Here is a 26188-nt window from a genome sequence, read left to right on the forward strand (position 1 = left end):
GACAGCCGGCAGCTTTCCAGACACGGCAGGAGGCCTCACGTCAAGGTGGGCAGGAGGACCCCAGTAGGCCTCACGCCAAGGTGGGCAGGAGGACCCCAGTAGGCCTCACGCCAAGGTGGGACGAGAACCGAATACCTGAAGGGGCCGTCCTTGCAGGAATATGCATGACATGCAACTAAGGAGAGTAAGTAGCAGCAGGCACAAATACCTCTAAACTGAGAGGGGGAGTGGCATATTTCATGTTCAGGAAACACAAAAACTCAAAGACAAATTACTGTTTGGAAATATGGAGCTGCAAGAAGAAACCAGGGGAGGTGGGGAGGAATGGGCCATGGGGACTACTGGAGTCTTTCACAAGCCATTTAAAAAAGAATTCCTTTAAAGAAATCAAAGTTAACTTCCCACAAGATAACCCTGACTTCTCAACTCAGCTCCCCACTCTTCCCACCACCAGGGTGATATTTCTCCTTCCCAGTATCCACCCACCAAATGCAATGGTGACGATGTTGGTACCCAGCATCCAGGCGGGAAAATCATGACAGAATCTGAGTACTTTGAAATAGTTTTATTGGCTCATAAGACCTTTGCATATAAAAAAAATACCCAAAACACTATGCAGTATTAAATCACAATTACATTTTTTTTTAACCAATTGAAACTACCTAGAATATACATTTTTAAAGAAAAAAAATCCTATGGAACTGAATTCTGAAATGACATGACTTAAATACTATGACAAAATAGATAATTCCTTATAACATTAAATCATTGCACAAAGCTGCCAGATATTTTCATAAGCATAACCGCCGCACCAAGTGCAAATGAACACAATTTCAATGTTACACATTTAGTTGAAATAACTGTGCCTCCACCTACAAAACTCTGAAATTTCTGGCACAAAATGTGGTTCTGTTTTAACTTCCACCAGGCAACCAATTTTGCAACCCAGTTACTTTCTTTCTGGCCCTCCCTTAAAAAAGCAACATCCTTCTGCTATCATGGCCTGAAGAGTCAGCACCTCCTCTGCTTGAAGAAGTCGACTCCCCTCAACTCTTCCGGCAGGTACTCCTGATCCACAGGCTCGCTGTACATGGGGTTGTACTTGTAGCCTTTGCCATAGCCCAAATCCTTCATCAGCCTAGTGGGTGCATTTCTCAGGTGCAGGGGCACGGGGGGCAGCGGCCCCTGGTGGTTCCTCATGCAGGCTTTGACGTTGTTGTAGGCGCTGAACACCTCAATGGACTTTGGGGCTCTGGCAAAGTAGACCACGCACTGGGCCAGAAGCACCTACCAACGACACAGAAGGACACATTTTACTAGCAAGAGGCTGCGCTTCTGCTCTGCAGATCCCCTTCCAATTCACATCTCTAGGTAATGCTGAGAAGATCCCCACATGCTTTTATCCCCATTTTGTGCCTACAGCCTGGATAACCACCTATCACAGACAGAAGAAATTCCCACGAGGTGAGAGGCAAACCAGGTGAGTGGTTTTCTTTCTTTTTTTTTTTTTTTAACTGAAGGACTGTTTACTAAATTAAATTTTTCTTAGGCCCCCAATATATAAAGAGATGAATATGAAGGTGCTCTGGGGGCAAACTCGCAGAGACTTCCTGTTCAGCTCCTTTAACCTTTCTGCTCCCTGGAAAACCTGGCGCATGTCCTCTGAAACCCAGAATCCTGAGGACAGTGTGAAACACGACCTCGCTGACAAAGAAGGTTTCCCTCTCTCGGAGTCTAAGAGTCTACTATAGGGATTCAAAAGCCAAGTAGCATATTTGGTGGGCTCAATCCACCAATGGTGAAGGAGGGACATCTATTCAAATCTACAAAGGGACAGAGCACAAGAGAAAAGAAGTGACGTGCAAGGAGCTGAGCTGATTACTTTACCTCACATTCGGGCATGCCTATAAAATGACAGCCTTGGTAGGCAGCAACTGCTTGTGTTAATGCAGATGGGTCTGCCAGACCTGCCACACACAGAGAGACAAAGGAGAGTTTTAGTCACGACACACACTGTCCTCCTGGCCTATGGGCAGGTGACCACAGACCACCACTGCTTGTACACTTGACTAAAACAATCCCGTGTAGCAAAACGGACTGACTTAGCTCTAGTCTCTGATCCCATGAACTTAAGCAAGAAGTATTTAGTGAGTGGTTACTGTGTGTGGTGTGAAGAGCGGTTTCCCTGGGGGTAAAAACTCTACATCTAGGAAAATAAGCGTCTCTGTACAACAAACATAAGACGTCAAGGCTATGGAGACATTTGCCAGGATGGAAACACTAAAAGCCAAACATTCCCTAACACCAAAGAAGAGGAGTGCTTTCCTGATCTTTCCCTTCATATAGTGTCTAGAGTCTTCCATTTCTACCTTGGGAGCTATCCAAAGAAAACCCTGAACACCTGACTTCAAAGCAAATTGGAAAGCAGCTCATCTTACTGCAATGCTCTGAATGTTAGTCAAAACATTCCCAAAGAGGAAACAGAAAATGGTGACTTTACGAACACAAATATTCAAAAGCACACACACCAAGTAATAAACACCTGAGCTTAGACATAGTCTTATCTTCCCCTGCCAGTCTCACATAGCCCTGAGACATTCTTCCTGCCCCCACTCCCCTGAAAAGCCACGATGTAACTGTCAGCCATTCCCCCACCCCCAGGACATAGGGCTCCGGGACCCTCCCACCACACTCACCTATGTCCTCGCTGGCAAACCTCACAAGCCTCCGTGCCACGTAGAGAGGGTCCTCTCCTCCCTCGAGCATGCGAGCCAGCCAGTAGAGGGAGGCGTTCTGGTCGGAGCCCCGCATGGACTTGTGCAGGGCGGAGATGCAGTTGTAATGCTCCTCTCCTGACATCACAAAGAGCACCACTCACATAGAGCTCACAGGAGGGGCGCCCAAGCCATCTTAGTCTCCACCAGCTGACTTCCAGGAAGCCTGAACAAAGGCCCTGGGAAAGCCGAGGAGAGGTCTGGGCAGCTGCCTCAACTATGCTCTGAGCAGGGTGCACTGGCTGCTCGGGCCTAAACCTGGGACATGGCCCAATGCAGTTCTCTGTGGGGCTAGGAGCCTGTTCAGGAACCCAGTCCTATTCAGGGGAAGAGGCTGCTGCAGCAGAAACCTGTGGCTGTCCACACAGTGTGCACACACAGGCACAGAGGCAGCAGGTAAGAGACATTCACTTGGAAAGGCGGTCCTTCCAGCTGGCGGATTTGCCAGAGACAAGAGTGAAGGGACGGCGAGTCTCATGTTCTGGCTCCATCCTGCAGCCCACCCTCTACAGCAGGAAAATCGACAGTGGGTCTGGTCGGAGCCAGGAGAATGCAGAGCCAAGTGGCCAGAGCAGCTGTTACAGCCCATCTGTTCCTCAGTGTCATTTCCAGCTGCCTTTCTGATATCTGAAGCCTGCCATCATCTAAACCTCCTTCCGCCAGCCTTGGTGTGGGGACACCTGTGTGGCAGGGTCCCAGAAGGACCAACACATGGACTATCCTCTGAAGGTACAGAAGCCCACTCTCTCACCGCCTGGTCTTATCCCATTTTTACCCTAGATTCACATGAAATCAGTGAAATGTGCTTTTAAAAAAAGGCATATTTAAGGGCAAAACATTAAAGCTAAACAGTTCTCAGGAACTAAGCAGTGGCACCTGCACACATTTCACTATTCTTTGGCCATTGTCCCTTACGTAAGTTCAAGGAGGGGGCACCCTTCTCACAAGAAAGCAGAGAATGGTGTTCCTGTGAGTCTCACTCCTCCCAGAGGAGCTCCTGGTCTGTGCTCAGCATAAGCCCACGTCCACAATACAACTGGCACCAGTCACAAATCCTGGCAGCTGAGCTCACTGGCAAAATGTCAGTTGGTCTTCAGGTAGAGAAGAGAGCAAGCAGAAGATGCTGGCCTCCCACAGGGGAAAGACCTGCAGGACTCACAGCTCAGCCCAAGTGACCCTGGTTTCCGAGAACTGGGGCAGATGAATGGGTCAGTCAGCTCAGCTACTGGATTTCTGAGAACAAACTGAGGGTCTTCTGTCCTGGGCTTCCCTGGTGAAGTCAGAGTGCTAGCAACACTGGCTCAGAGGGTGTCCTGGAAGAAATCTGCATGTTTCTGGCCCATGCTATCACGCTGCTGGCCCAGGCACTCTGGCTACACTCTGCTCCTTTGCAGGGCAGAGGAAGGTGGGGGAGGAGGGTGGCAGAGAACAGGCCAGGCTAAACTCAGGGCACCGGGGCTGGAAGAAACTACCTAGGCCACTTTATGCCAAAGTTAAACTCCCCCACACAGGTCAATCATCTTCTCCCACCTTGTCAATATCAGGCAATACCACCAGTATAATAGGCAAGAGCACAGGCTCTGGGACCAGGCAGCCTGGGTTGGACCCCAAAGCTCATGAGCCATGGGCAAGTTTCTGATTCTCACGGTGCCTCAGGTTTCTCATCTGTAAAATGGGGACGAAACCACTTACCTCACAGGGTTGTATTAAATAACACACGCCTGGCACAGAGCAGGCACTATAGAAAGATTCTTTTGCATCAGTGGTAGATACTTGTATTATTCTATGCTATCTTCCATGTTTACTTTTAATATATACTACTTTATAACCTGTAATTTGTCTATTTATATAGAACCCCAATGTCAATGCATGGCAGAGAGTTTGCTCTTATTTAGAAATTCCTTCACTCTGATACAGAAACATCACTGGATCCTACTAGCAGGTAACTATGTACTAGGTGACATATAAAAAAATAATAAAAACTCTGGGTTTTTATCTTACTCGAGTTATAAAAAGGCCTAAGAGTATAAGCAAACAGGTTTCCAGGGCAATGCTGCTAACCATCGCTACTTATGGAGCAAAGCCTGGAAGAGCAGCTTTCTCCAGGATCTGAATGATATTTATGTGCCTGTGGATCCACCATGGGGCAGACATGTTGCAGTGGGGTGGGGTGTGTGAGCATACTCATCCTGGCAAGACATGTAGGATGTGGGGTTCTTAAGGCGGTGGTACCAGGCAGCCTCCATGGCCCCCCACCTACAAGCTATAGACAAGGTGATCCCCACTGTGCAGAGCTCTGCAACATGGGGCTCAAGAAGTGGGATTCCTAGGACTGGACCCCTCCAAGATCCCCTCTGCATGTATGTGGTTGGAAGGGTGATCCCTCTCAGTAGCGTGATGTAATGGGTAAGATCAGTTACAGCACAGTGAGGCTGGTATGGAGGCAAACGCGGATGTGGGGAAGGGCAGTCTTGGGAACCAGTCAGACTGGGATTTAAGGGTCAGCCTCACTGCTTGCTTTGTGAAAATGGGGGTAATATTAATAGCTATCTCCATAAGATTATTTTGAGAATTTAAAAAATGAATGCAATCTATAAAATACTCAATGGCTGTTAGTGAATGCCATGTTACACAGATGTCAACTGACAGTCTGATAAAATGTCAAAGAATAGTCCTAGTGGGTCCAATCAAAACAGGGCGAATCCTTTGGGACACCTACAAGAAGGGAGAGAGACTGCTGCTGCTGGACCTCAGAAACAGTGGCAAGTCCGGCATGGGGAGATTTTTTTTTTTAACGTCTTAAAACCTTTTATCTTGTTTACATGTACATTTTTTATATTCAGCCAAGAGTTAAGCAGAACTCTACACCTAGAACGTGCTGCTTTTCAGACTTTGCAAGCATTCACGTCACACTGCAGAGCACAAAGGAGAGCCGTCATCTGAGAAGGCCCCACTGAGGGCACATTCACGTCACCATGTGGATAGGACTGTTTGTTCAACTTGCCAATGTATCCTTAGCACCAATGAATACTCCCGAGCTACTATCAGCTGAGACGTGCTGAGGCTGAAAAGCTTTGGTCAGCCTGCCAAGGTCATGCAGTGAGTGTGCTCACTCATGAAGAGGCAGCGCCCGAACCAAAGTCATTCTTAAGCCCCTCCACCCGTTCTCTAACCGGTAAGGACTCTCCATTGTCATGTGGCACAGCCTACATGAGATCTGGAACATTCAATTATCAGCTTCCTTTTCTGGCAGAGCTTTTAAGTGTGGAAGTTATATTCCACAGTGATTGCAATGTGACTCCATCCAAAGTCCCACAAACGCTCAAGCAGCAGAAGTTTGGCCTAATCTACGTATGCTATCTTCATCTCCCACTTCTTTTATAAAAAGATGCAAATGTGCAGTGCTAATGGCATTTAATATTGCTAGGTCACAGATTTCACAGAGCTGGTATCAAACCTGGTATCTGTAAATGCAGTTCCACACAGTTAAGTGTACACAGTGAATTTAATTTTTGAAAAAGCTACTAAAAAAAAAAAAAAACCAAAAACTTCAAGATCCACGACAATTTATTTTTTAGTATAGACTCTAGAAATAAAGCACTGTAATTCTCAATTAAACCTATTAAGTCATTATGGCAAAAGTCCTCTTTTTATTTACTGCCATTGTAAATGATCACAAAACATACTCACTGTTGAGTGAACACAAAGTCTTCCAAAGGTGCTTGTATTCTGCAAGGTGGGGAATAGCTAACTACCTTCTAAGGTGAATGTAGAGCCTGCCATTTCCAATCCCAAAACTCCTCTAGATTCTCATCAGGGTAGCTTCTGCTTCAAGCCTCTCTTTGGAAAGATCAGCCCTGTGTGGAAGGCTTATATCAACATGGAGATCCACCTAAGAATCACTGGCATGCTTTGGACCCAGCTGAAAGTCAGGCTTCCAGAAATGAGAATGTGTGCACACACTTCTTTTCCCACAGTTTTACTCTTTGCACATGTCAATTACTTACCTGCCCGGTCATATAAAATGTGGGATCGCTGGAGGCCCTCCTTCACGTCATTCTCTGTGATCAGAACTCTACTGGGAGAATAGGTTTGCCCACTCTTCTTACAGAACATCTTCCTAGAGCTTAACCTAGCCAGCACTGCCAGCTGCAGTCCGTTCAACCCAGCTCGGGCGTCACCGTCACTGAGGTAAGCCAGGGTGTCTACTGCTTTATCCTCTATGAAGATGGCGGGCCTGAAACACAACCAGGGTTAGTTACCCTCACACTCAGGCTGCATACTTCTTAGAAACTCACACTTCTCGGCAAGGACACTGAAGAGTTGAAGGCCTTTGCCTCTTATTTTCACCTCACATTGTCAATGTGCTTAAGCATCAACAAGACTATGAACTGACTGGGTCTCCTAAGTCAGCAGGTTATCGCCCTGTATCTTATGAGTGTCAAGGGTTTCTCACTGCATAGGTTCACACATCTAAGCTTGTGTGAAACAGACACTGAATGGCCTGGAAAGTTACTGTTGTCAGGTAGTCTCTCTGGTTCTACCCTACAGATCAGTGAAAACTTTATTAGAAAAGCTAGCACCTCATTACCGTGTATGGAAAACATGTTCCAAATGCAGCCTACATCCTGCTGAGACAGGCATAAACTTAGACTACTTTCCACACAAGGGAGAGACAGCATCACATCTGAATATTAGTTGTGAAGGGCTCCAGATCATGCAGTTCAATTCCTTTGCTTTAAAAACAACCAACTGAGTCCCTAGTTACTCTGAGCACAGCAGGTCCTAGAAGGTCTCAGGAATTTGGCCTGGGACATTTTGGAGGTTGCAGTAGGTCATCTCATAGTGGGCACTAATCATGCACAATCCGCACAGGGTAAGCAGAGGTCATTAGCTGGGAAGCGACCAGAAGACTGTTGGTACATAGCCATGAGACCCTGGGTAAGCCATCTAACCTCTCTCTGAACATCAGGACTAAAACTAACAGTCACATTTCTAAATTTGGACCCTCATAAATAAGACCTATCTATGATCAGAAGACTGAGTCAGTAAAATTTTCTATTTCTAGTCAAGTTAAACAAGATATGTAACACATTTCATGACTTCGTGGGGTCTTATATTATTCCTGGCTGGGCTGCTAGTTGCATATTTGTGAAGCAAAAAAATAAATTTTCAGTTACAGTTCACTTATGTCATTACTATCAACGTTCAGCTTATAAGCTGAAGAGTAAATAAAAAGCCCATTAGGACCGTCTGAATCAGCTACCTGGAAAATAATGTACAATCACCAACGAGGCTGGGCCAGGGAGGGGGTGGCAGTTTCCAAAGGGGACCAAGCTTGCCTGCTGCATCAATGCAGAACTCCTCACCACACACCCACTCACCGACACTACTCTGCTCACTGAGGAACCCGAATAATACCAATCGGCATTTCATTCATGGAAAGATTTGTTCCTAATGTCTTCAAGATGCTTCACCTCATCCCTATATTTACCGAAGTTGATTTCCAGTTATTCCTTGTGGGTCTCTCACCACACCTAAGACACCTGGCCCAGCTTTAAAACAAATGACTCTCTCCTCACTCATGCCAACCACCGGGGCCCCAGAGCCACTGGTGCAGCCTGGAGACCCATCTTCCTCTTTCCTGATGGCAGCATTCTCTCAGCAAACCTCACCAGAACACGCACACAAAACACACACCAAGGCCATGTCACTGGCACTCTATAAAGCCTCTGGATCATTTCTCAGCTGGAAATTGGTTGGCAAGTTTTCTGGAAGATGATTTGGAAGATAATGAGAGGCAGAATATAAACTAAAGAAAATGTATGAGAGGGACCAGCATCAGAGGGGTGTGGCAGCGTGCGACATCCCTGGGAGAGAAGGGCACGCTCTTAGCTCCTTACTGGGCTCGACCTGTGTGAGGAGACAGGAAGGGAGAATAGAAACTGCCTGGGCATCTCATTTCCGCCTCAGAACTAATAAAAGCGATGTCTTCTATCTCCTTGGAAAGCTGCTGAGCAACAAAAGGCCTGTAGGACAATTGAGGGAAGAAAACGGAGTAAAAGCAGGAGCCCACTGGATCCTAATGGACTGAAGCAGCCTATCTCCTGCACCACGGGTCGGGTTGTGGGTTGCTTACATTACATTCATCATCTCTCCATCCCTACTATATGTTGAGCACCTCAAGGACAGGAATATTTTATTCTTTTTTTGTATTCCCAGACCTGGCAGATGATAGGCATCCAATATTTGCACAATAAAGGGACTAACTTCAGTTTCATCATCATCTCAGAGTGAAACCTTTACTTTTTATAAATTATATGGGAAGTGTAGAGAAAACAAAAAGAATCCATATTTTTAGCACCCAGAAATAACAGCTGCCGTGTCAAGAATTTCTTTTATGCAATCATCAACCTTACAACTTACTTTTAAAACAAAAATTGGGACCATATTTTGTATAGTTTTACGTCCTTTACCATTAAATAGTTGTTTGAAAAACAAGTTACTCAGACCTGTGAATATTTACTTTTAAAAAATGTACATTAAATTTTAAAAATAGACAAAGGGAGAAAATTCACCTTGCACTAGACTACCTTGACATTAGTATTTTGGTATGTACCCCTTTTCCACGTATTTGTCCTTTGTACACATTCAGGGGCGTGACAAGATGGGTACAGTGGGGACAGTAACAAGATGGGTGGCCTTATATACCACGGTATTTATTAGTATACTGTCCCACTTCTATTAGTCCTCATGTACAGTCAGGAAGGCAGGCCTTATTAATTGGAAGAGAAGCCAACTAGCAGTCTACAGATTCATGAACAGCATGCTGTGAATAAGTCTTTAGCAATGATGATGTATTTTATGTGGCTGGAAAATAAGGTCTTCCTTTGGCTTGTAAACACCTGACCAAAGCACAAGTAGTTCTACTCTTCTGGTTTGGGGTCATGGGGAATGGAGGTGCTGCCACAACGAAAGCCACCTGAGCTCCCACCACTCCACTTCCCCTTGGGTATAATCCACTTTTTAAATTTCACCCCTGTCCAAAAGAAGAAAGTATTTCAAGGTCCAAATCAATCTGTTAGCAACTCTGTCCAAGTAATACAGGAGCTACTGACACCACTCACAACAGTCACACAAGAAAATTACAAAATGGGCCGGGCACAGTGGCTCACACCTGTAATCCCAGCACTTTGGCAGGCGGAAGCAGGTGGATCACGAGGTCAGAAGATCAAGACCACCCTGACCAACATGATGAAACCCCGTGTCTACTAAAAATACAAAAAAAAAAAAAAAAAAAAAAAACTTAGCCAGGTGTGGTGGCACATGCCTGTAATCCCAGCTACTTGAGAGATTGAGACAGGAGAATCGCTTGAACCTGAGAGGTGGAGGTTGCAGTCAGTAGAGATCGTGCCACTGCACTCCAGCCTGGGCAACAGAGCAAGACTCTGTCTCAAAAAAAAAAAAAAGAAAATTACAAAATGGAAATTTACCATGAAGAACACTGAGCCTTTTAGGGAAAGATTCCACTTAACACCCAATATATATCTTGAACCCCCATTTACTAAGTCCTGAGGAATAAAGTAAGATACACTAAAATACTTTGAGTCCTTCAAATGGGGAGCTTATGAGAGCACTCATGCCAAGAGTGATGAAGGGATAGCTGTATCGATATTGGCAAAATCCCTCAGCAAACAGTAACTGCTACACAAACTCTTTTGAAAGAGTATTCCTAGTATAGAGAATTTACAATTATTTTTAAATTTAAGCATATATTTATAAAACATTTTGCATTTAATAATAACTTTCCAAAGGTAGAATACAATTAAATGACGTGAGATCTATTCTGGAGACAGACTGCCCAAAACATCATGGCATCCTACATCGAAATAAACAATAGGAAGTAAATTATGTTGTTATAATAAAACACTATTCAGTAACAAGGGAAAACTGGTTCAAATAATGCATTGGAAAAATCATATTTCTAGTTAACAAGATCTAGCGATAAACACAGAGTTAGAAAGCTTAGCTTCTCCAACTGAAGAGAAGAGCCTTAATCTTAATAGAAGAATACAGGAAGCTGTCTTCTTCTTCCGGGTGCCTAAATCCTGAAGCCTTCTATACATTGGATAATACTGGGATTTGGAGAATAATTAGATAGCTGGATTTATAAGTGGAGGAGAGTGGTAAGTAAAAATGTATCTGTTATTGCACGACAGAATGAAATAATATACATGGCTTGATTAAACGCTCCCTCTCTAAATTACAAACCAAACCCCACAAATTGCTTTCACTAAGGAAAAGGAACATTTCACAGTCAGGGTGATAACTGCTGTGCTGTGGTTTTCAACTAGGTACGTGCATCAAGTTAGACACAAATACAGCTACATGCACCTTACCATAGACTGAGCTCAAATCTCCAGAGACAGACCCTGGGCAAGGTATGTTTCTAAAATGTATCCCAGGGAAGAGTGATGTGTAGATCTGGTTAAAAGGCTCTCCTGGGCTGGGCGCAGTGGCTCACGCCTATAATCCCAACACTTTGGGAGGCTGAGGTGGGCAGATCATGAGGTCAAGAGATTGAGACCATCCCTGGCAACATGATGAAACCCCATCTCCACTAAAAACACAAAAATTAGCTGCGCGTGGTGGCGAGTGCCTGCAGTCGCAGCTACGTGGGAGGCTGAGGCAGGAGAACTGCTTGAATCTGGGAGGTGGAGGTCGAAATGAGCTGAGATCACACCACTGTACTCCAGCCTGGCAAGGGGGAGACTCTGTCTCAAAAAAAAAAAAAAAAAGGCTCTCCTGCTACTTTACAGATGGAACTACTTTGTTCCTAATCCATTACAAATGGATACACAGTTGCTCTTACACAAAGTGCCAAGAGAGAACAGTCACAATGGAAAAACCGAGCAGTGGGTCCCACCTCTCTAAACCTGGCACCCACACCTGAAGTCGCTGAGTACATAGAGACATGTCTTAAACACTGGCTCCATCACACTGAAGCTGGTTGGTCTTGGGCATGTTAGTTAACCTTTTTGTGCCTCAGTTTCTTCATCTAGTAAATAGGAGGTAATGAGACCTACTTTGCAGAGCTGTATTGAGGATTGAATAAGACATGCGGCATGCTTGGAACAGTGCCTGCCATGTCATGAGACTCAACAAATGCTGCTATCAGGATCAACAGTGAGGAGAATCGCCCTCATCAGACTGCAACAGCATACTCTCCAGAACTGCACATATTCAAGGGAGAGCCCCAGACACTGCTGGATCCCTAACACCAGAGTGAAAGCAAAGCAAAACAAAACGTACACTCTCCACAAAGAGAGAAGGTACATTTCAGATGATGGTATCTTTCTGTTCAATCCCACAGAGGCACGTGTCTTTCCAAATTATATTATACTTGGTAGGGGTCTGTAGTGGGTTGAACAGTGACCCCAAAAGATGTAAGTCCTAATCCCTGGAACCTGTGAATGTAACTTTATTTGAAAATAAGGTCTTTGCAGATGTAACTAAGGGTCTCCAGATGAAATAATCCTGGATTTAGGGTGTACCTTAAATCCAATGGCAAATGTCCTTATAAAACGCAGAAAAAGAGGACACAGGGACACAGAGAAGGCGGCCGCCATACGAAGATGGATGCAGACTTGAATGACATGGCCGCAAGCCAAGGAATGCCAGGAGCCATCAGACACTGGAAGAGAACATGGCCCTGCTGCTACTTGGATTCTGGTCTTCTGGCTTCTAGAACTGTTAGGATAAACTTCTGTGTTCTAAGCCACCCAGTCTGTGGTAATTGTTACAGCAGCCACAGGAAATGCATCCAAGGCCGATGAGACCTGTGGTTCTGGCTGCTGGTGCTTTTATAGCATTATTTTAATGAACCCTTATATTAAAACAGCTATGTTAATGTACTATATTAATGTACTTAAAATAATATTAAGTAAAATTATTGAAGTCTATCTTATACCAACAACTTATTCTGACCAGGACCTTGTATTCTGAAGTTCTACTACCTTTTTTTCTATCCAATGGCAGAAAAGATTATTTGAAACAAATATTTAAACTTTTATAAAAAGAAAGAAGAGTGCATAGCCACCTTATTTGGGGGCCAGCCTGTCAGGGGCTCTCCTCTCCAGATGATTAGAGAAAAGTCTCAAACCCAGTTACACCACAGCACCTTACCCAGGGACAGACCCCACTTTCAGTCTTCCAGCCAACTCTTGGAACTCGGCCTAGCGAGGCAGAGGGCAGTTACAACTTCTCATTTCACTCTCTTGATCTCCAAAGACTTGTATACTCTATCTGGTTCACAAAGAATTGATTCTTTAGGAGTGTTTTTGAATTATATATATAGTCTATGACCTAGGAATCCACACTCCTTCAAAGCAGCACGTAGTGCAGGATGATGAAATACTAGTTTACTTTTTCATTTTCAGCAAACCTTGGACATTTTTTCCTGCCCTCCAAAATTAAAGTAGAGCAGATAGCATGCTTCACTGTTTATATCATGTGACCCAAATATTTTTAGAGAGAAAAATACCTGAACACTGTTGCTTAGCCATACAAACCAAAGCAACTATGACACAACGAGCTTTCTATTTCACTCAGCAAATTCAGCTTATCCTTCAAAACAACTCTGCGCCCCTCATCTAGGAGGTGAATATTGTATTTAGCATATTCTGAACGCTTCTTCTCTATAGCCACCGCGCTTGGCATATAATCATGGCACTGGAAGCAGACCTGCTCCTCTAGCCTTCATCATACTGCACTCCCTTTAAAGGCACAGGAACAAGCTTTTCAACCCTCAGCCAATGCCTAGCATAAGCAAGACCTTCAATTTCAACTGAATAATAACCATAGGAGGGACTTTTTAAAAAGAACACTTAATTCGCTCTAACGGGAGTGTATCACTTACATGAGTATACTGCGTGAGAACTCAAGTGCAATCAAGAACAGCTAAGCGGCAGCTTGATTAGCTTCCAAATCCAGTGCCCTGCTCACCTCCTCTCACATGCAGTTCAACAGCCTGGGGACTTTTCTGTAAATGTTCTAGTTGCTATCTAGGGCACCTAAACATGACAGAAGAATACAAATGCACGCTAATAGCTTCCCGGAGAGAGAAAGTAAGTATTTGGGATTCAAAGTCTTTTTTTTCAAGTAGATTAGTGTCACCAAATCTGATTTACATGCACAAGGATGTATGCATAGCCGTCAACAGGGACTGGAAAGTAACATTTTACCTAAAAACAACTAGAAGACGTCACAATCCACTCTTAATTATCCATGACAACTGGGGTGGCAGGTACTTCTATTTGGAAGTCACTTGTAATGTAAAAGTACTTTCTGTGGCCTATAATATCTCCTAACTTAACTTCTTGCTAGAATTGCTAACAAGTAGACCAATTAATGGATTTAAACTAAATATTCTTTCATTTTACTCTGCTTGCTGCTGATGAGAAGGGCAATAGTATTAAAGAAAAAGGCTCTTGATACCTGGGTAATTATTCCTTATGCTGGATAATACAAGAAAAAAAATTAAACTACTTTTCTCACATCGAAAGTTAGGATTTATTCATTTACAAACCATTTACCCAGCACATTATGCATGCCAGGCACTGTGCTGGGGATATGAACAAGGACAAGTTCCTGTCCTCCCAGTCTTCCCAGGAGAGGGGAACACAAGACAGCAAATAAGTGAATGAAGGTAAGTCATACTTGGGATCAATTCTAAGCAAGTGGTAGTGGAAACAGTAAACCATTTACTGGGTAAGGGAGGTTTTCTCTGAAAGGCAATTTTAGCAGATTAAGAATCTCTAGCTCATTTTTGTATTAGTTTCAATAACTAAGTCTTAATTCTTTCACTTGATCGTCTCAAACTTTAATGTGCCTGCAAATCGCCTGAGAATTTTTCATAATAAAATACAGAAATTCTTCTCACAAGGATGAGCTCTTTGGCTGCTGTCTTCCTCATTTCATTGAAATTCTGGCATGGCAGTGACTGGGGGGAAGCAGAAAATCTGAGGATATCTGAGTGACAATTGGTTATTATTGATTTCATGTCATCAATATTAATTATTGATTTCATGTTCTATTTCATGAACTGATGACATGAAATCAATAATAATCACCCTAGACAAATACACATGCAAGACATCAAGTTGCAGATACATTATGATAATTAGTACATAGGAAAAAGAACACAAAGAAACCTGTTAGGATTTCCCTCCGTTTGCTTTCAACTTGTCTTTAACATGTGGTTTACATGAATCTGTAATGAGAATTCTGTTACAGGAAAGCTACACAGGTTGAGAATCCCACATCTGAAGTACCTGGGACAAGAAGGGGTCTGAATTTCATATTTTTTTCATTTTAGAATATTTGGATTATATACTTATCAGATGAGCAACCCAAACTCCAGAAATCTGAAGTGCTCCAATAAGATTTCCTTAGAGCATCATGAAGGTGCTCAAAAAACTTTAGATTTTGGAGCATTTTGGATTTTAGATTTGGGATACTGAACCTACACTATATATGAGGAGCTGGCAGCCCCCTTAGGCCCTGACAAATGCCCACCACACAAAGGGCTTCTAAGTATGAGTCCATGTGGCTGATATCAACAGGTTCTACACTTCACTTGTGGTCGCAATTCTAATGGCTATCCCCATCACAACGGTATTCCAAAACGAGGCCACTCTGACCTACCCAGTGGTCCATTGGCCGAATGTTTCAAGGCTTTCACCATACACGGCAGAATTCTTCCCCCATTTCAGACAGGAGCAAATGCAGCCAGACACATAGGGAGAGCTGTTGAAACCGAAACCCTGAGCCTAAAACTATGCCTTGTACTTTAATCCTCACAGAAAAGTGGCTCCAGAACTTGGCCTCAGGGCAGGCACGATCAGCTGCAGAATCCAAGCAGGAGGAGATGGGCAACAGCCTCTCATCAGACCAGATTATGTTCCATGGCAGTATTTCAGCCAACACATGGACAAATCCCATCTGAAGAATATGTTCTAATATAGAAAAAAGGAAAACCTCTGACCCAAGAAATCAAACTGATTATCTATGATATATACATGGTACATTAATGAGCCCATGTGGTACTCATGATGCAGAAACAAAAAGGATAGGGACAGCCTCTAATGTCATTTCCAGTTACCATTCCTTTACTTTCATGAAGTTGAGTTTCAAGTATGCAAAAAGGGATTACATAATTTTAAGGTGACAAGTACTTCCGCTGCAAGTACATTAATTTTTACTTGATATTTTTTAACAAAATGCTAAACTGCAGGTTAAAAAGAAACTGAAATGTGAGTACAATGTTCAAAAGAGTTTAAGTCTAGGAAGTATCTATTTTTTTGTTCTATTCAGTTAGGGACATAAAGCCTTTCAAATCATCAATGAGGTACATAAAGCCTGTCATATAATCACTAAGATAGAACCCTAAGAACCTAAGATAGATCCCATAGAACCCTAAGCACAAAAGCAAACACCCAAGTACTAAAACAACAAAGCTAAATTAAAGCTTGAACAACCATAGAAACACACATTAGAGGTTAGAAAATTATAAAGTTTGCCAGGATACCTTTGTACCTTTGTCGATAATCAAACACTTCCCTCTTCTTTTATTTTCATCACTGGCAGATCAACAATTCTTCTCTGTCCCCTCTCTGTCCCCACCCTCTCCTCACTGATGCCCAGCCCCTTCTGGTCCCCTGCCAGGAGACTCGCTGGGAGGTGTGTGCCCCCAAGACGCTGCACACTGTCAACTTACTCTGAGCTGCTGTTGCTGCTGTGGCTCAGAGGGTCAGTGGGACGGCTAGAGTCTAGGACGTGGATTCCCAGGGAGTTGATCGCTCGCATTAAAATAGTCACCATTGCTTCTACTGGAAGCTTCTCAAGAACAATCACTCGACAGCGGCTCAGAAGAGCAGCGTTGACCTGGAAGGAAGGGTTTTCAGTGGTTGCCCCAATCAGAGTGATCGTCCCACATTCCACGTGAGGAAGGAAAGTATCCTAATCATGGGAGGAAAACAGAAAAAAGTGATTCCAGTCAACAGCCACCTGCAGAATTCTATGTAAGTTGGCTATCCATTCCTTCCTTTTCCTCATTTTCACCTTCAGAGTTCAGGAATAGCGGCAGCCTTATAGTCACTGAATATGGATGCAATATATTGGGGGAGTACAACTTTTAAGTCTAAAACACATCTTCTGGAATGACTGTCTAAGCCTGACCTCTTGCTGGTAGACTAATAGCTTTAAATAGAATTCTAACTTAGTTTCAACCAAAATGATTTTTTTACTCAGAAAAACATCTACCCAAGGCTGAACTGGCACAGAGCTTACATGTAACAGTTATTTATTTATAGAAGAGAAAGAATACACAAAAACATTAACACTTCCAAAATCTTCTTCCACTGCAAGTACTCAATCATATTATTATTCCTAACAAAGTTGGTGATTATGCTGTTTTATAAGAAAATTACTAACATGAGTCAATGGTCCAATATGAAACCTAGAATGCTAACATCCCTTCAGAACTTTAAAAGGGTCTGTTTATTCAAAAAGTTTCAAAAAAGGCTTAGTAGAATTTTGTGAAATATTCTGTGTATGATTAAAAAGTTGCAACAAAATACATTAAAAAGTATGCCTAAAAATTTATTTTAATTTTTTAAATTTAGAGTATAGCTCTCAGATGTTAGCCTGATAAAATTTTAATGGAGTTACAGAAAATAGATTCTTTAATTTTGAAAATAAAAACACCATTAAAGAAATTTAAAAACACATTAAAATAATGATCTTAAAATCATCATTTTACTATTCTCAATGACTCCAAGTACTTAGATGAAAAATTTCTAATACTTGAAAATTTGATTCAAAGCTGCTTTTCTGATATGTACAGCTCTGGGATATACCAACCACTTCATTTATCAGATAGAGAAAACATTTTCTTGTTCCCAAAAAACACTAATAGGCTTGAAGGAGATGGGTTGACAAGCCCATGCTTCTTTGTAAACAAAGCTCATAATAACAAGTCTCTAGCATTTGTATAGTGCATTCTACTTTTCAAGGTGAGATCACATACTTCATATTGTTTGATGTTCACAATGACCAAAAGGTAGAAGGAAGTTAATATACCTGCTGAGATTTATTGAACCGATGAATCTCGTCAATAAAAAGGATGGTTTTCCTTTTGAAAAAGCTCTTTTCATTCTGAGCTTGTTTTATGACATCTCGCACATCATTTGTCTTGGCATTTGTTGCAGATAATGTCACAAACCTTATGCTATGCTTCTTGCTGTTGTTGGCTATGATGTGAGCCAGAGTGGTCTAGAAAAGATGACACATACAGTTTGAAAAGCTGATAAGACACAGAGAGACCAGCACCCATGGGAACTACTACAAGCAGCATCACCATTTCCCAAGCAACTGGAACGCTGAAGAATGCTTAGCAGCACAGATGCAATCTAAAATACCACAGTACATTTCTATACAAAAAAACCAAAACAACAACATTATAAATAAAACAGGAAAGCAGCTAAACCTTAGGCTAATCCTGACCTTTTCTCCTCTGTCCCTAATCATCTTTGATTCCTTTTTGGGGGACTCTTTAAGATCTTTAGAATCCCAGTAAAGAGCGGCTGTCTTGATTTAGCAGAGTGACAGCTGTGACCTCTCACCAAAGAGAAAATTCTTCCGCCTCCAGCTGAGACAGCACTGCTGCTGAAGGATCTAGGTGCAGAACTCATCACAGAACCACAGCTCAAACTGGAAGCTCAGCACAGCTGAGAAAAGGAGAGAGAAGGAGACTTTGCCTTAAGACCAATGACAATGGTCAAGCATTTGAGATGACTGCAGGCCACTTCTGTGTGTTCACTCTGGTAGGAGATGAACAACAGCACTGTGGTCACATTAGCAATTACTAGAAAACCAAGGAGACCCAAGTAAGACACTAGCTCAGTACCTAGCACTTCATGGGTGCACCACAAATATGTATATGCTGTTATGAATATGAATGTTGTTATTGTTAGTCCTAAAGCATGAGAATAAAGAAAAAGTGAAGACTCTTTAATGAGTGGAATGGTAAGGTGGCACTTTGTTTCCTCAAAGTTGTAGAGCACCATTCTGTGGCTGCTTCTTTACCAAATCCCGGCCTACCTGTCTGCCTGCCTTTTGGAATCAGGCTCCCATGTCACAGATGTCTAGGTCTGCAACTGACCAACGCCCATCTCATCCAGCAGCCTGGATCTCTCAAATCTCTTGCCTGGCACCTGGTAGGTGAGATGAGCTCACCCACTCACTTCCCTAAGGACCTTGCTGACTGGGGCTACCAACAACTGATTATCCATTCTCATGATCTTATGTAAAGACTTCACAATTACTAAGAACGATATTGCTCAATCCCCTAAATGTGGTAACACCTAAATCCATGGGGACAGATGTCAACAATTCGACCACCATCATCATAAAATGTTATTTGGGATAGCTCTGGTGTATTCCTGGCCAAAGGGAAGGCATGAGGGCAAACAAGGCGGCACAAAAAGGGCAAGATGCATTCCAGGAACTGGAGTTAAAGGGGGTGTGGTTAAGTGTGGGAGATGAAAAATAGGAGAAAAATCATAAAAGCTTTGTGTGCAAGAGTCTGAATCTCAGACCTACAGGAACTCTTTACAGTCTGATCCTGAATTCTCCCTTTCACTCCCTGATGCTGGTTCTTCTCCCTTATTATGGATACAAAAGCATCCTGTATTTAAGCACTTCTTGGCTTTCTCTGCTTTCTGGCTCACCGCCTCCATTTTTTCTCAAGTGTTCTTCCACTGACATGCTTTCTAGACCCACAGTATCCTAACCGCCCTCGTCTGGACTTGTGCTAACGCCTCACAAAGGGCATAGAAATGGACACCAAAATGCACAGATGATTCTTCTCTAGAGTACAAGACATCATGAGAAAAGTTATGAAAGTACTGGACGAAAATAACTTGCAGATGAAAAAGTTTTTATGTTAGTTTTGTCAATGTATGAGTATATTTAGTAAAATAAATATATTTTCAAGAATATAAGAATGTTAAATAAACATATTCTCAAGAATAAATAAAAATATCAGTCTGTTAAACCAACAACTAGTGGAAAGGGAAGGAAGCACAACAGAATTTGATTTTTTTTTTTTTTTTCCAAAGCTGAAACACTATTAGGTACAAACGGAATACACAAATGTTTCTTTACAATTTAAACTTGCTGATTCCTGGAGAATTCAGTTACTAAATCAAAGACTGGGGAGCGGGCAGGGAGGCTGATGGAAGATAAAGGCAGATCAAATCTAAGAGTCCACATCTTGTAAAACTATGGATTCACAGACAACGTTATTTTTAAAACTCGGCAAGCCTGCCTTACGAATCTGGGGAGGGGGGTGTGTGCCGTTTTCACACCCATCACAGACTCCACCTGTGGACCAGGCACTGCCCCAGCTACGTAGGCTGCGTCTGCACTTCTGGGCCTTCATATCCAGGCAAGCCAGGCGGCTTCTTTGGGGGCAGCATACCCGGCTATGGGACCGCCAGCGGCATTCACGGCCAAGATAACTATGAAAGCCCTGCGGCCAAGGCGGCACTCACCTTGCCGCAGCCCGGCGGCCCCCATAGGATGAGCGAGGGGATTTCGTTGGTCTCCAAGAGCGAGCGCAGCAGGGTCTCCTGGCCCACCGCCCTGCTCTGCCCGAAGTAGTCCTGCAGCGTGTCAGGACGCATCTTGTCCGCCAGCGGCTTGCCCTCTAGCATCTGTCGGATCTCCTCGGCCGCCAGCGCCCGGGGGTGCGGGCGGCCCCCGCCGGTGGCCCCGAAGGCGGCGGCGGCGGCGTCCGCAGCGTCCGCATCCCAGTGCCCCGAGTCGTCCTCGCCGTCGGCGTCCGCGTCCCCATCGCCATCGCCGTCGCCCACCGCCTCCTCCTCCTCCTGCGCCTCCGCCTCGTCCCAGCTGTGCGGAGACGCGCTCCCCGCTGCAGCCGCGGCCGCCGGCCTCTTCCCAGACCCCTTCCTCCCGGGGCTGCTGGAGCGGGGCACCGGGAAATCGGGGATGAGGCGGGCGCCGCTGGGCGTGGGCGGCGCGTCGTAGCTCTCACGACTCTCGGTCTCGCCGCCGTCGTCGCCCTCCTCGCCCTCGCCCTCGCTGCTCTCGGCTGCCGTCGGGGTGGCCGGCTGCTTCAGCGCGGAGCTCTCCGACAGCCGCCGCCTCTTGGCGCCGGGTGGCGAGGATCCCTTGGCCCTCTCGCCGGCGCGGTGGGACCCGGCCGCGGGCTCCGCGTGTCCCGCGGGGTGGAGCAGCAGACAGCGATCCAGGTGCGAGTTGATGTGCGCGGCGGGCATCATCTGCTGGCACACGGGGCACTGCACCTGGTGCAGCTGCGAGAGGAAGGGGTCGTCTTCCGGCCCGCTCACCTCCATGGCGGCCGCCGCTCTCCCCGGCGCCCGGCGCGGCCGCAGCAGCCCGTGCGCACGCTGAGGCCTCTGCTGCCCTCCACTAGGCCCCGCGCCGCGCGACCCTTGCTCTGGGAGCCGGCAGGACGCTAGCGGGTCGAGGGAGGGCGCAGCTCATGCCTCACGTCCGCAGCTCCCGCGTCTGCCCGCCCTCGGCCGGCCGCTGGTAGCGCCTTGCGCGGCGTGTCGGGAAGTGTAGTCCACTGCTGTTAGTCCCGGCGGCCGCACCTCGCCGCGCGGCGTGTCGGGAAGTGTAGTCTGTGGCCATTTGTCCCAATCTCCGCCGACAATACCTCGCACTGCACTTGGGGAAGTGTAGTCCGCAGCCGTTCGCCCCAGCCGCCGTGCGTCCATTTCCGGCTATGAGCCCGGCATTTGTGAGGGGGGGGCGGGTCGCTGGGCGAGCGTGTTGCGCGTGCGCGAGGTTGAGCGGTGGAGGAGGCAGCGCCCCACTCGAGCCTGCTAGGCGCGCGACGGCGGGGCGGGGCGGAGCGGTGGACTGCCTGCAATTCTTGTAGCGGCGAGCGTCGCTTTCCCGGTCTTTTGCGCCCGGCTGATGAATGGGAGGAACAGGAGGAGGCCGCAGCGGGTCGTTTATAACTAAAAGGAAATGGAGAACACCCCCAAAAGGCTCCAGTAGAAAACTGGACAACGGACCTGAACAGCAGAACAATACAAACAAGTACGCAGGTGAAAGAAATGCTCACCTCAGTGGCGGCCAGAGAAATGCAAATAAAAGTCCCTCGCCCCCTTTTAGAATTGTTGACCTTTTTAGTCAAGGGTGGTTCACTTATAGCGCGCTTCGAGCCTAGAGATTCTTCTCGCGGGCCACTGTGTGATAGGGGCAAATCGGAAACAGGAGCCTTAGGTTTCCTTAGCAACCAAATGATGAGAGGTGCCCGTGTGCAGTTACGTCGTAGACAGGGATAGAAATAGAATATCAGATTAAAGCAAGTGTGGCATTCTGCATCTCTGAATGAATTACCGTGTTCTGTGATTTTATTTTCTGCTTTTCTGTAAATATTTCGTTTTAAAATATGTATCTTAATCATGCATTTTTGGTAACCAGAGGACGTAAGTGAATTGAGGGAGAAGGAAGACTTTTATGAAATTTGGCAGACGTGGAATTTTTATTTAATCTGCAGAAGAGCAGCTTGAGGATCTCACTTGTTCTGTCGCCCAGGCTGGAATGCCGAAGCCTCGAACTCCTGGGCGCCAGGGACCCTCCCATCTCAGTCTTTTTAGTCATCGGGATTACAGGCTGAGCCACGACACCTGGCTTGATGGTTAAAAGTTTTTCTAACTAAAAAAGTTAGGCTCAAAAATAAGATTAATAGAAAAGCTAGAGAAACATGAGTTAAGAAATTTTATTTCGTTTATCATCGTATAATTTGAAATCGTGCAAAAGACAGAGGATCGTAAGCTTCATTGATTGATTGATACGGAGTGTCACTCTTGTTGCCCAAGCTGGAGAGCAACGATGTGATCTCGGCTCACTGCAGCCTCTGCCTCCTGGGTTCAAGTGATTCTCCTGTCTCAGCCTCCCGAGTAGCTGAGATTACAGGCATGCGCGACCAGCCCAGCTAATTTTTTTTTTTTTTTTTTTTTTTTTCAGTAGAGACAGGGTTTCTCCAGGTTTGTCAGGCTGGTCTTGAACTCCCAACCTTAGGTAATCCGCCTGCCTCAGCCTCCTACAGTGCTGAGATTACAGGCATGAGCCACCACGCCCACCTGAGCTTTTATTTTTATTTGTCCCTCAGAAGGACCATCACAGGAACATCACAGAAGCAAGTACTTCTTGGAAAAAGAGGTTCTAGGGCCGACCTCAAAGCAGGTTTTGAAAAGTGTTATTAAATTTGGAAATATACTACACCGATTTTAAACATTTATAGAAATATATGGACACATGATCACTCTTAACCCATCCAAAAAATTTTTTAAATAATAACAAACTAGACAATTGTGAAGTTTCTTGAATCTCTCTTTTTTTTAAGACAGAGTCTCACTCTGTCACCAGGCGCCAGTCTGGAGTGTAGTGGCGTGATCTTGGCTCACTGCAACCTCCGCTTCCCGGGTTCAAGCAATTCTGCCTCAGCCTCCCAAGTAGCTGGAACTAAGGCGCGCGCCATCACGTCCATCTTATTTTTTGTATTTTTTTTTTTTAGTGGAGACAGGGTTTCACCATGTTGGCCTGAATGGTCTCGATCTTTTAACCTCGTGATCTGCCCGCCTCGGCTTCCCAAAGTGCTGGGATTACAGGCATTAGCCAGAGCGTCTGGCCAAATCTCTTCTTTTAATAAATGTAAGGCCTAAAATTTCTTTTTAAAAAAAAATACATGCCATAGAAAATTACTTATAATCATTGTTAGCATTTTAGCACATTTTCCTAGTCTTTTAAGGTGTATTTCAAGATTAGACAGTACTTACATACAGATGTAATTCTGTGTCCAACTTTATTGTTACGTAAGTGTTTTCAAAAGTATTGTTATGGGAAACTATTATGTACTGTGGGAGTAAAAATTAAGAGATATAAAGCGTATATATAGTATAATTCCATTTCCTTTTTATTTGTGCTTTACTAATCTATATAATACGTATAAGAAATACAAAGCAAAGATTCCGTGTGTATGTACATATGTGTGTGTGTGTGTGTGTGTATGTATATGTATGTATGTATGTATTTTACTCCCATGGCCACACGTATAGATGAAGTTGAGTTATTTGGATGAACTATAAGGTGAAAATGGCACTAGACCTTGACTTTAAGAACCCGGGTTTTGATGTCCATAGCGTGACCTTGAGAAAAACTATATAACTTCTCAGACTCAGTTTCCAAATCTAAAGGAGGAATAAGAATGCCTACCCCACAGTCTGTTGTGAGAATTAAATGAACTTGTCAATATCAAAGTAGTATAGTGCCTGGCACCCAGTAGGCCCTATATTCTTTTTTTCCTAAACCCTAGCCCCCTCTGTCTGAAGTTCAAGGTTTTCTCCACTAGGTGGCGATGGTAGAAAAATAAATGAAAAATCCTTTGAAAAATCACCCCTCCTCTTCTATTGCTTTGCCAACCATGTTTAAACTTTCTTTTCAGATCACCATAAATACAAATAAATTTAAACTCATGTATTATAAGGTCTTAGGAGATGACATCAATGTAAAGCAGAAATCTGGGCTTCCATTTTCTCCTTTAATACCTCACTGTTGAATTGTCTGCAGGTGGCCTCAGGGGTTTACTTTTAAGTATGTAACCATCTTCTCTGTCTTCCTTCCCCGAGTCAGAATCGGGGGGATAGATTCAGTGGTGACTCAGATAGACCTTCTGTCGGGAACCACAAGTAGAGTCAGCTTGGCTGCAGTGCCTACGAGCAGGTATTTTATAAGCGTCCAAGTATTAGCGAACCTTTAGGCATCATCTTGCACCCTCGTTTTCATACGCAGGGTATGCTGGACAGTTGAGTCCAGTTAATCCCACATGACTCACATCCCTGCCATCTTTAGTCAGCATCCTCAAAGTGGTCATCTATTCTTCCTACTCTGATTACTTTCCCCTAACCCAACCTCATGTTCCTTTCTCTTCTTGTCTTTCCACTACATCTTCTGGAACCTATGCCACATTTCTTATTGTTTATTCTAACACATTTTATATATTTTCTTGCTATTGTAAGTAGAACCTTTTATTTACTCTATTACTGCCCTTTATTGTTATAAAAGAAATGCCTTGACTTTTTGTTAATTTCTTTCATACTTGGCTTTTTTGTGAACTCCTATTAGTTTTAAGTGACTTTCCATTGATACTAGTAGTATAAAAAGAAGTATATTCAGCCTTTCTCCCCGGCTCCTGGCACAGATCTTCAGAATCCCGTGGGATTTCCTGAGTGCTAGGAGTGCCTTTATAATGCTGATGAAGCAACTCCTAGTGGCTCCCTAGGGTTGGAACTTGGGACCAGACCAATCTCTGGGGCTAGAAATTGAATTTGATTGCTTGGTCACTGATTTAATCAGTCAGGCCTACATAGTGAAACCTCAGTAAAAACTCTGGACACAGAAGCTCTGTGGAGCTTCCTGGTTGTGGACATGCTAATGTGCTGGGAGGGTGGTGTGCCTGGATTCTGCAAGGAGAGGGTATGGAAACTCTACGTCTGGGACCCTCCTGCCCCTCACCCCATGTGTCTCCTTCATAAGAAAACTTCTAATAAAACTTTGTAATAAAACTCTGCACATACTCCCATATAGTTTAAATCATCTAGATTACTTATGATACCTAATACAATGAAAATACTATATAAGTAGTTATACTGTATTGCTTTTTTACTTGTATTGCTTTTTATAACCTATGCATATACTCTCATATTTTAAATCATCCCTAGATTACTTGTGATACTTAATACAATGTATATGCTACATAAATAGCTATTATACTGTGTTGCTTTTTTATTTGTATTATTTTTTGTTACTGTACTGCTGTTTCTTATTTTTTCCCAAATTTTTGATCCACAGTTGGTTGAATGAGTTGGGGCAGAACATATGGAAATGAAGGGCCAACTGTATTGTCAAATTATTGGAAAGATCAGTTCTCTGTATCTTATAAAGTGGAATGTGAAGTGACTTTTGATGGAAGTCTACTTCAATCCCTGATTAAAAAAAAAATCTAGTAAAATAGAGAAAGTTATCTTTTTAACATGATGATTTTTTTTTGCCTCAAACCAGTACCACTATCTTATTAAATGGTAAAAATATCATTGATGAGGGAAGGGTTTCTTTTTAAAAAATATTGCACTAACCATAAAAGGAAAAATTGAATACATCTTACTACATGAAAATGAAGATCTATTTATTTATCAGAAGATACTACAAGAAAGAGTGAAAATACATTGCACGGAGAGGGAGAAGGCATCTAAAACACACATTACTGTCAAGCACAGTGTGTAGGTTGTAGAGTA

The 26188-nt window shown here is 44.0% G+C and overlaps 3 protein-coding genes across 7 annotated transcripts in view; 2 read left to right on the top strand and 1 right to left on the bottom strand.

The window, feature by feature from the left end:
* Positions 1-550: 550 nt before the first annotated feature.
* Positions 551-21418, bottom strand: WRNIP1 (WRN helicase interacting protein 1). Of its 2 annotated transcripts, XM_002746276.5 has the most exons (7): positions 20390-21418; positions 17916-18107; positions 16552-16793; positions 6782-7011; positions 2697-2852; positions 1888-1967; positions 551-1287 (listed from the first exon to the last, which is right to left on the bottom strand). In XM_002746276.5, the coding sequence occupies exons 1-7, from the start codon at positions 21212-21214 to the stop codon at positions 1012-1014; spliced, it is 2001 nt and encodes a 666-aa protein (XP_002746322.1). In that variant the 5' UTR covers positions 21215-21418; the 3' UTR covers positions 551-1011. The 2 variants fall into 2 exon arrangements, with proteins under 2 accessions (XP_002746322.1, XP_008992313.1); XM_008994065.4 differs by lacking the exon at positions 1888-1967.
* LOC128931720 (uncharacterized) lies at positions 2908-11462 on the top strand. Of its 4 annotated transcripts, none has more exons than XM_078370583.1 (4): positions 2908-3170; positions 3287-3503; positions 4627-4716; positions 5618-11462. In XM_078370583.1, exons 1-4 carry the CDS (start codon positions 3048-3050, stop codon positions 5626-5628), a joined length of 441 nt encoding a protein of 146 aa, XP_078226709.1. In that variant the 5' UTR covers positions 2908-3047; the 3' UTR covers positions 5629-11462. The 4 variants fall into 4 exon arrangements, 2 of the variants coding, with proteins under 2 accessions (XP_078226709.1, XP_078226708.1); XM_078370582.1 differs by having other exon boundaries at positions 5664-11462; XR_013534756.1 differs by having other exon boundaries at positions 3273-3503; positions 4627-11462.
* Positions 21419-21662: 244 nt separating the features above from the next.
* MYLK4 (myosin light chain kinase family member 4) overlaps positions 21663-26188 on the top strand; it is a 106547-nt gene continuing 102021 nt past the window's right edge. Inside the window, exon 1 of the mRNA XM_035295146.3 lies at positions 21663-21929. Within this exon, the coding sequence (XP_035151037.3) occupies positions 21808-21929 (122 nt within the window). The 5' untranslated portion in view covers positions 21663-21807. The remainder of the gene's footprint in view (positions 21930-26188) is intronic.

The sequence above is a fragment of the Callithrix jacchus genome, chromosome 4, assembly GCF_049354715.1.
Source record: "Callithrix jacchus isolate 240 chromosome 4, calJac240_pri, whole genome shotgun sequence".
Classification (NCBI taxonomy): domain Eukaryota; kingdom Metazoa; phylum Chordata; class Mammalia; order Primates; family Cebidae; genus Callithrix; species Callithrix jacchus.

Excerpts from the sequence above, each read along its gene's own strand:
- LOC128931720 (XM_078370582.1), top strand. The coding sequence starts at position 3,048 with ATGCAGTTCTCTGTGGGGCTAGGAGCCTGTTCAGGAACCCAGTCCTAT. Across the intron at positions 3,504-4,626 it reads ACATGGACTATCCTCTGAAG|AACCCCAATGTCAATGCATG; the intron begins GTACAGAAGCCC and ends CTATTTATATAG. Across the intron at positions 4,717-5,663 it reads TCACTGGATCCTACTAGCAG|ACTTTGCAAGCATTCACGTC; the intron begins GTAACTATGTAC and ends GCTGCTTTTCAG.
- WRNIP1 (XM_002746276.5), bottom strand. The coding sequence starts at position 21,214 with ATGGAGGTGAGCGGGCCGGAAGACGACCCCTTCCTCTCGCAGCTGCAC. Across the intron at positions 16,794-17,915 it reads GGTTCAATAAATCTCAGCAG|GATACTTTCCTTCCTCACGT; the intron begins GTATATTAACTT and ends TCCCATGATTAG. Across the intron at positions 7,012-16,551 it reads AGCAGCAACAGCAGCTCAGA|GCCCGCCATCTTCATAGAGG; the intron begins GTAAGTTGACAG and ends GTTGTGTTTCAG.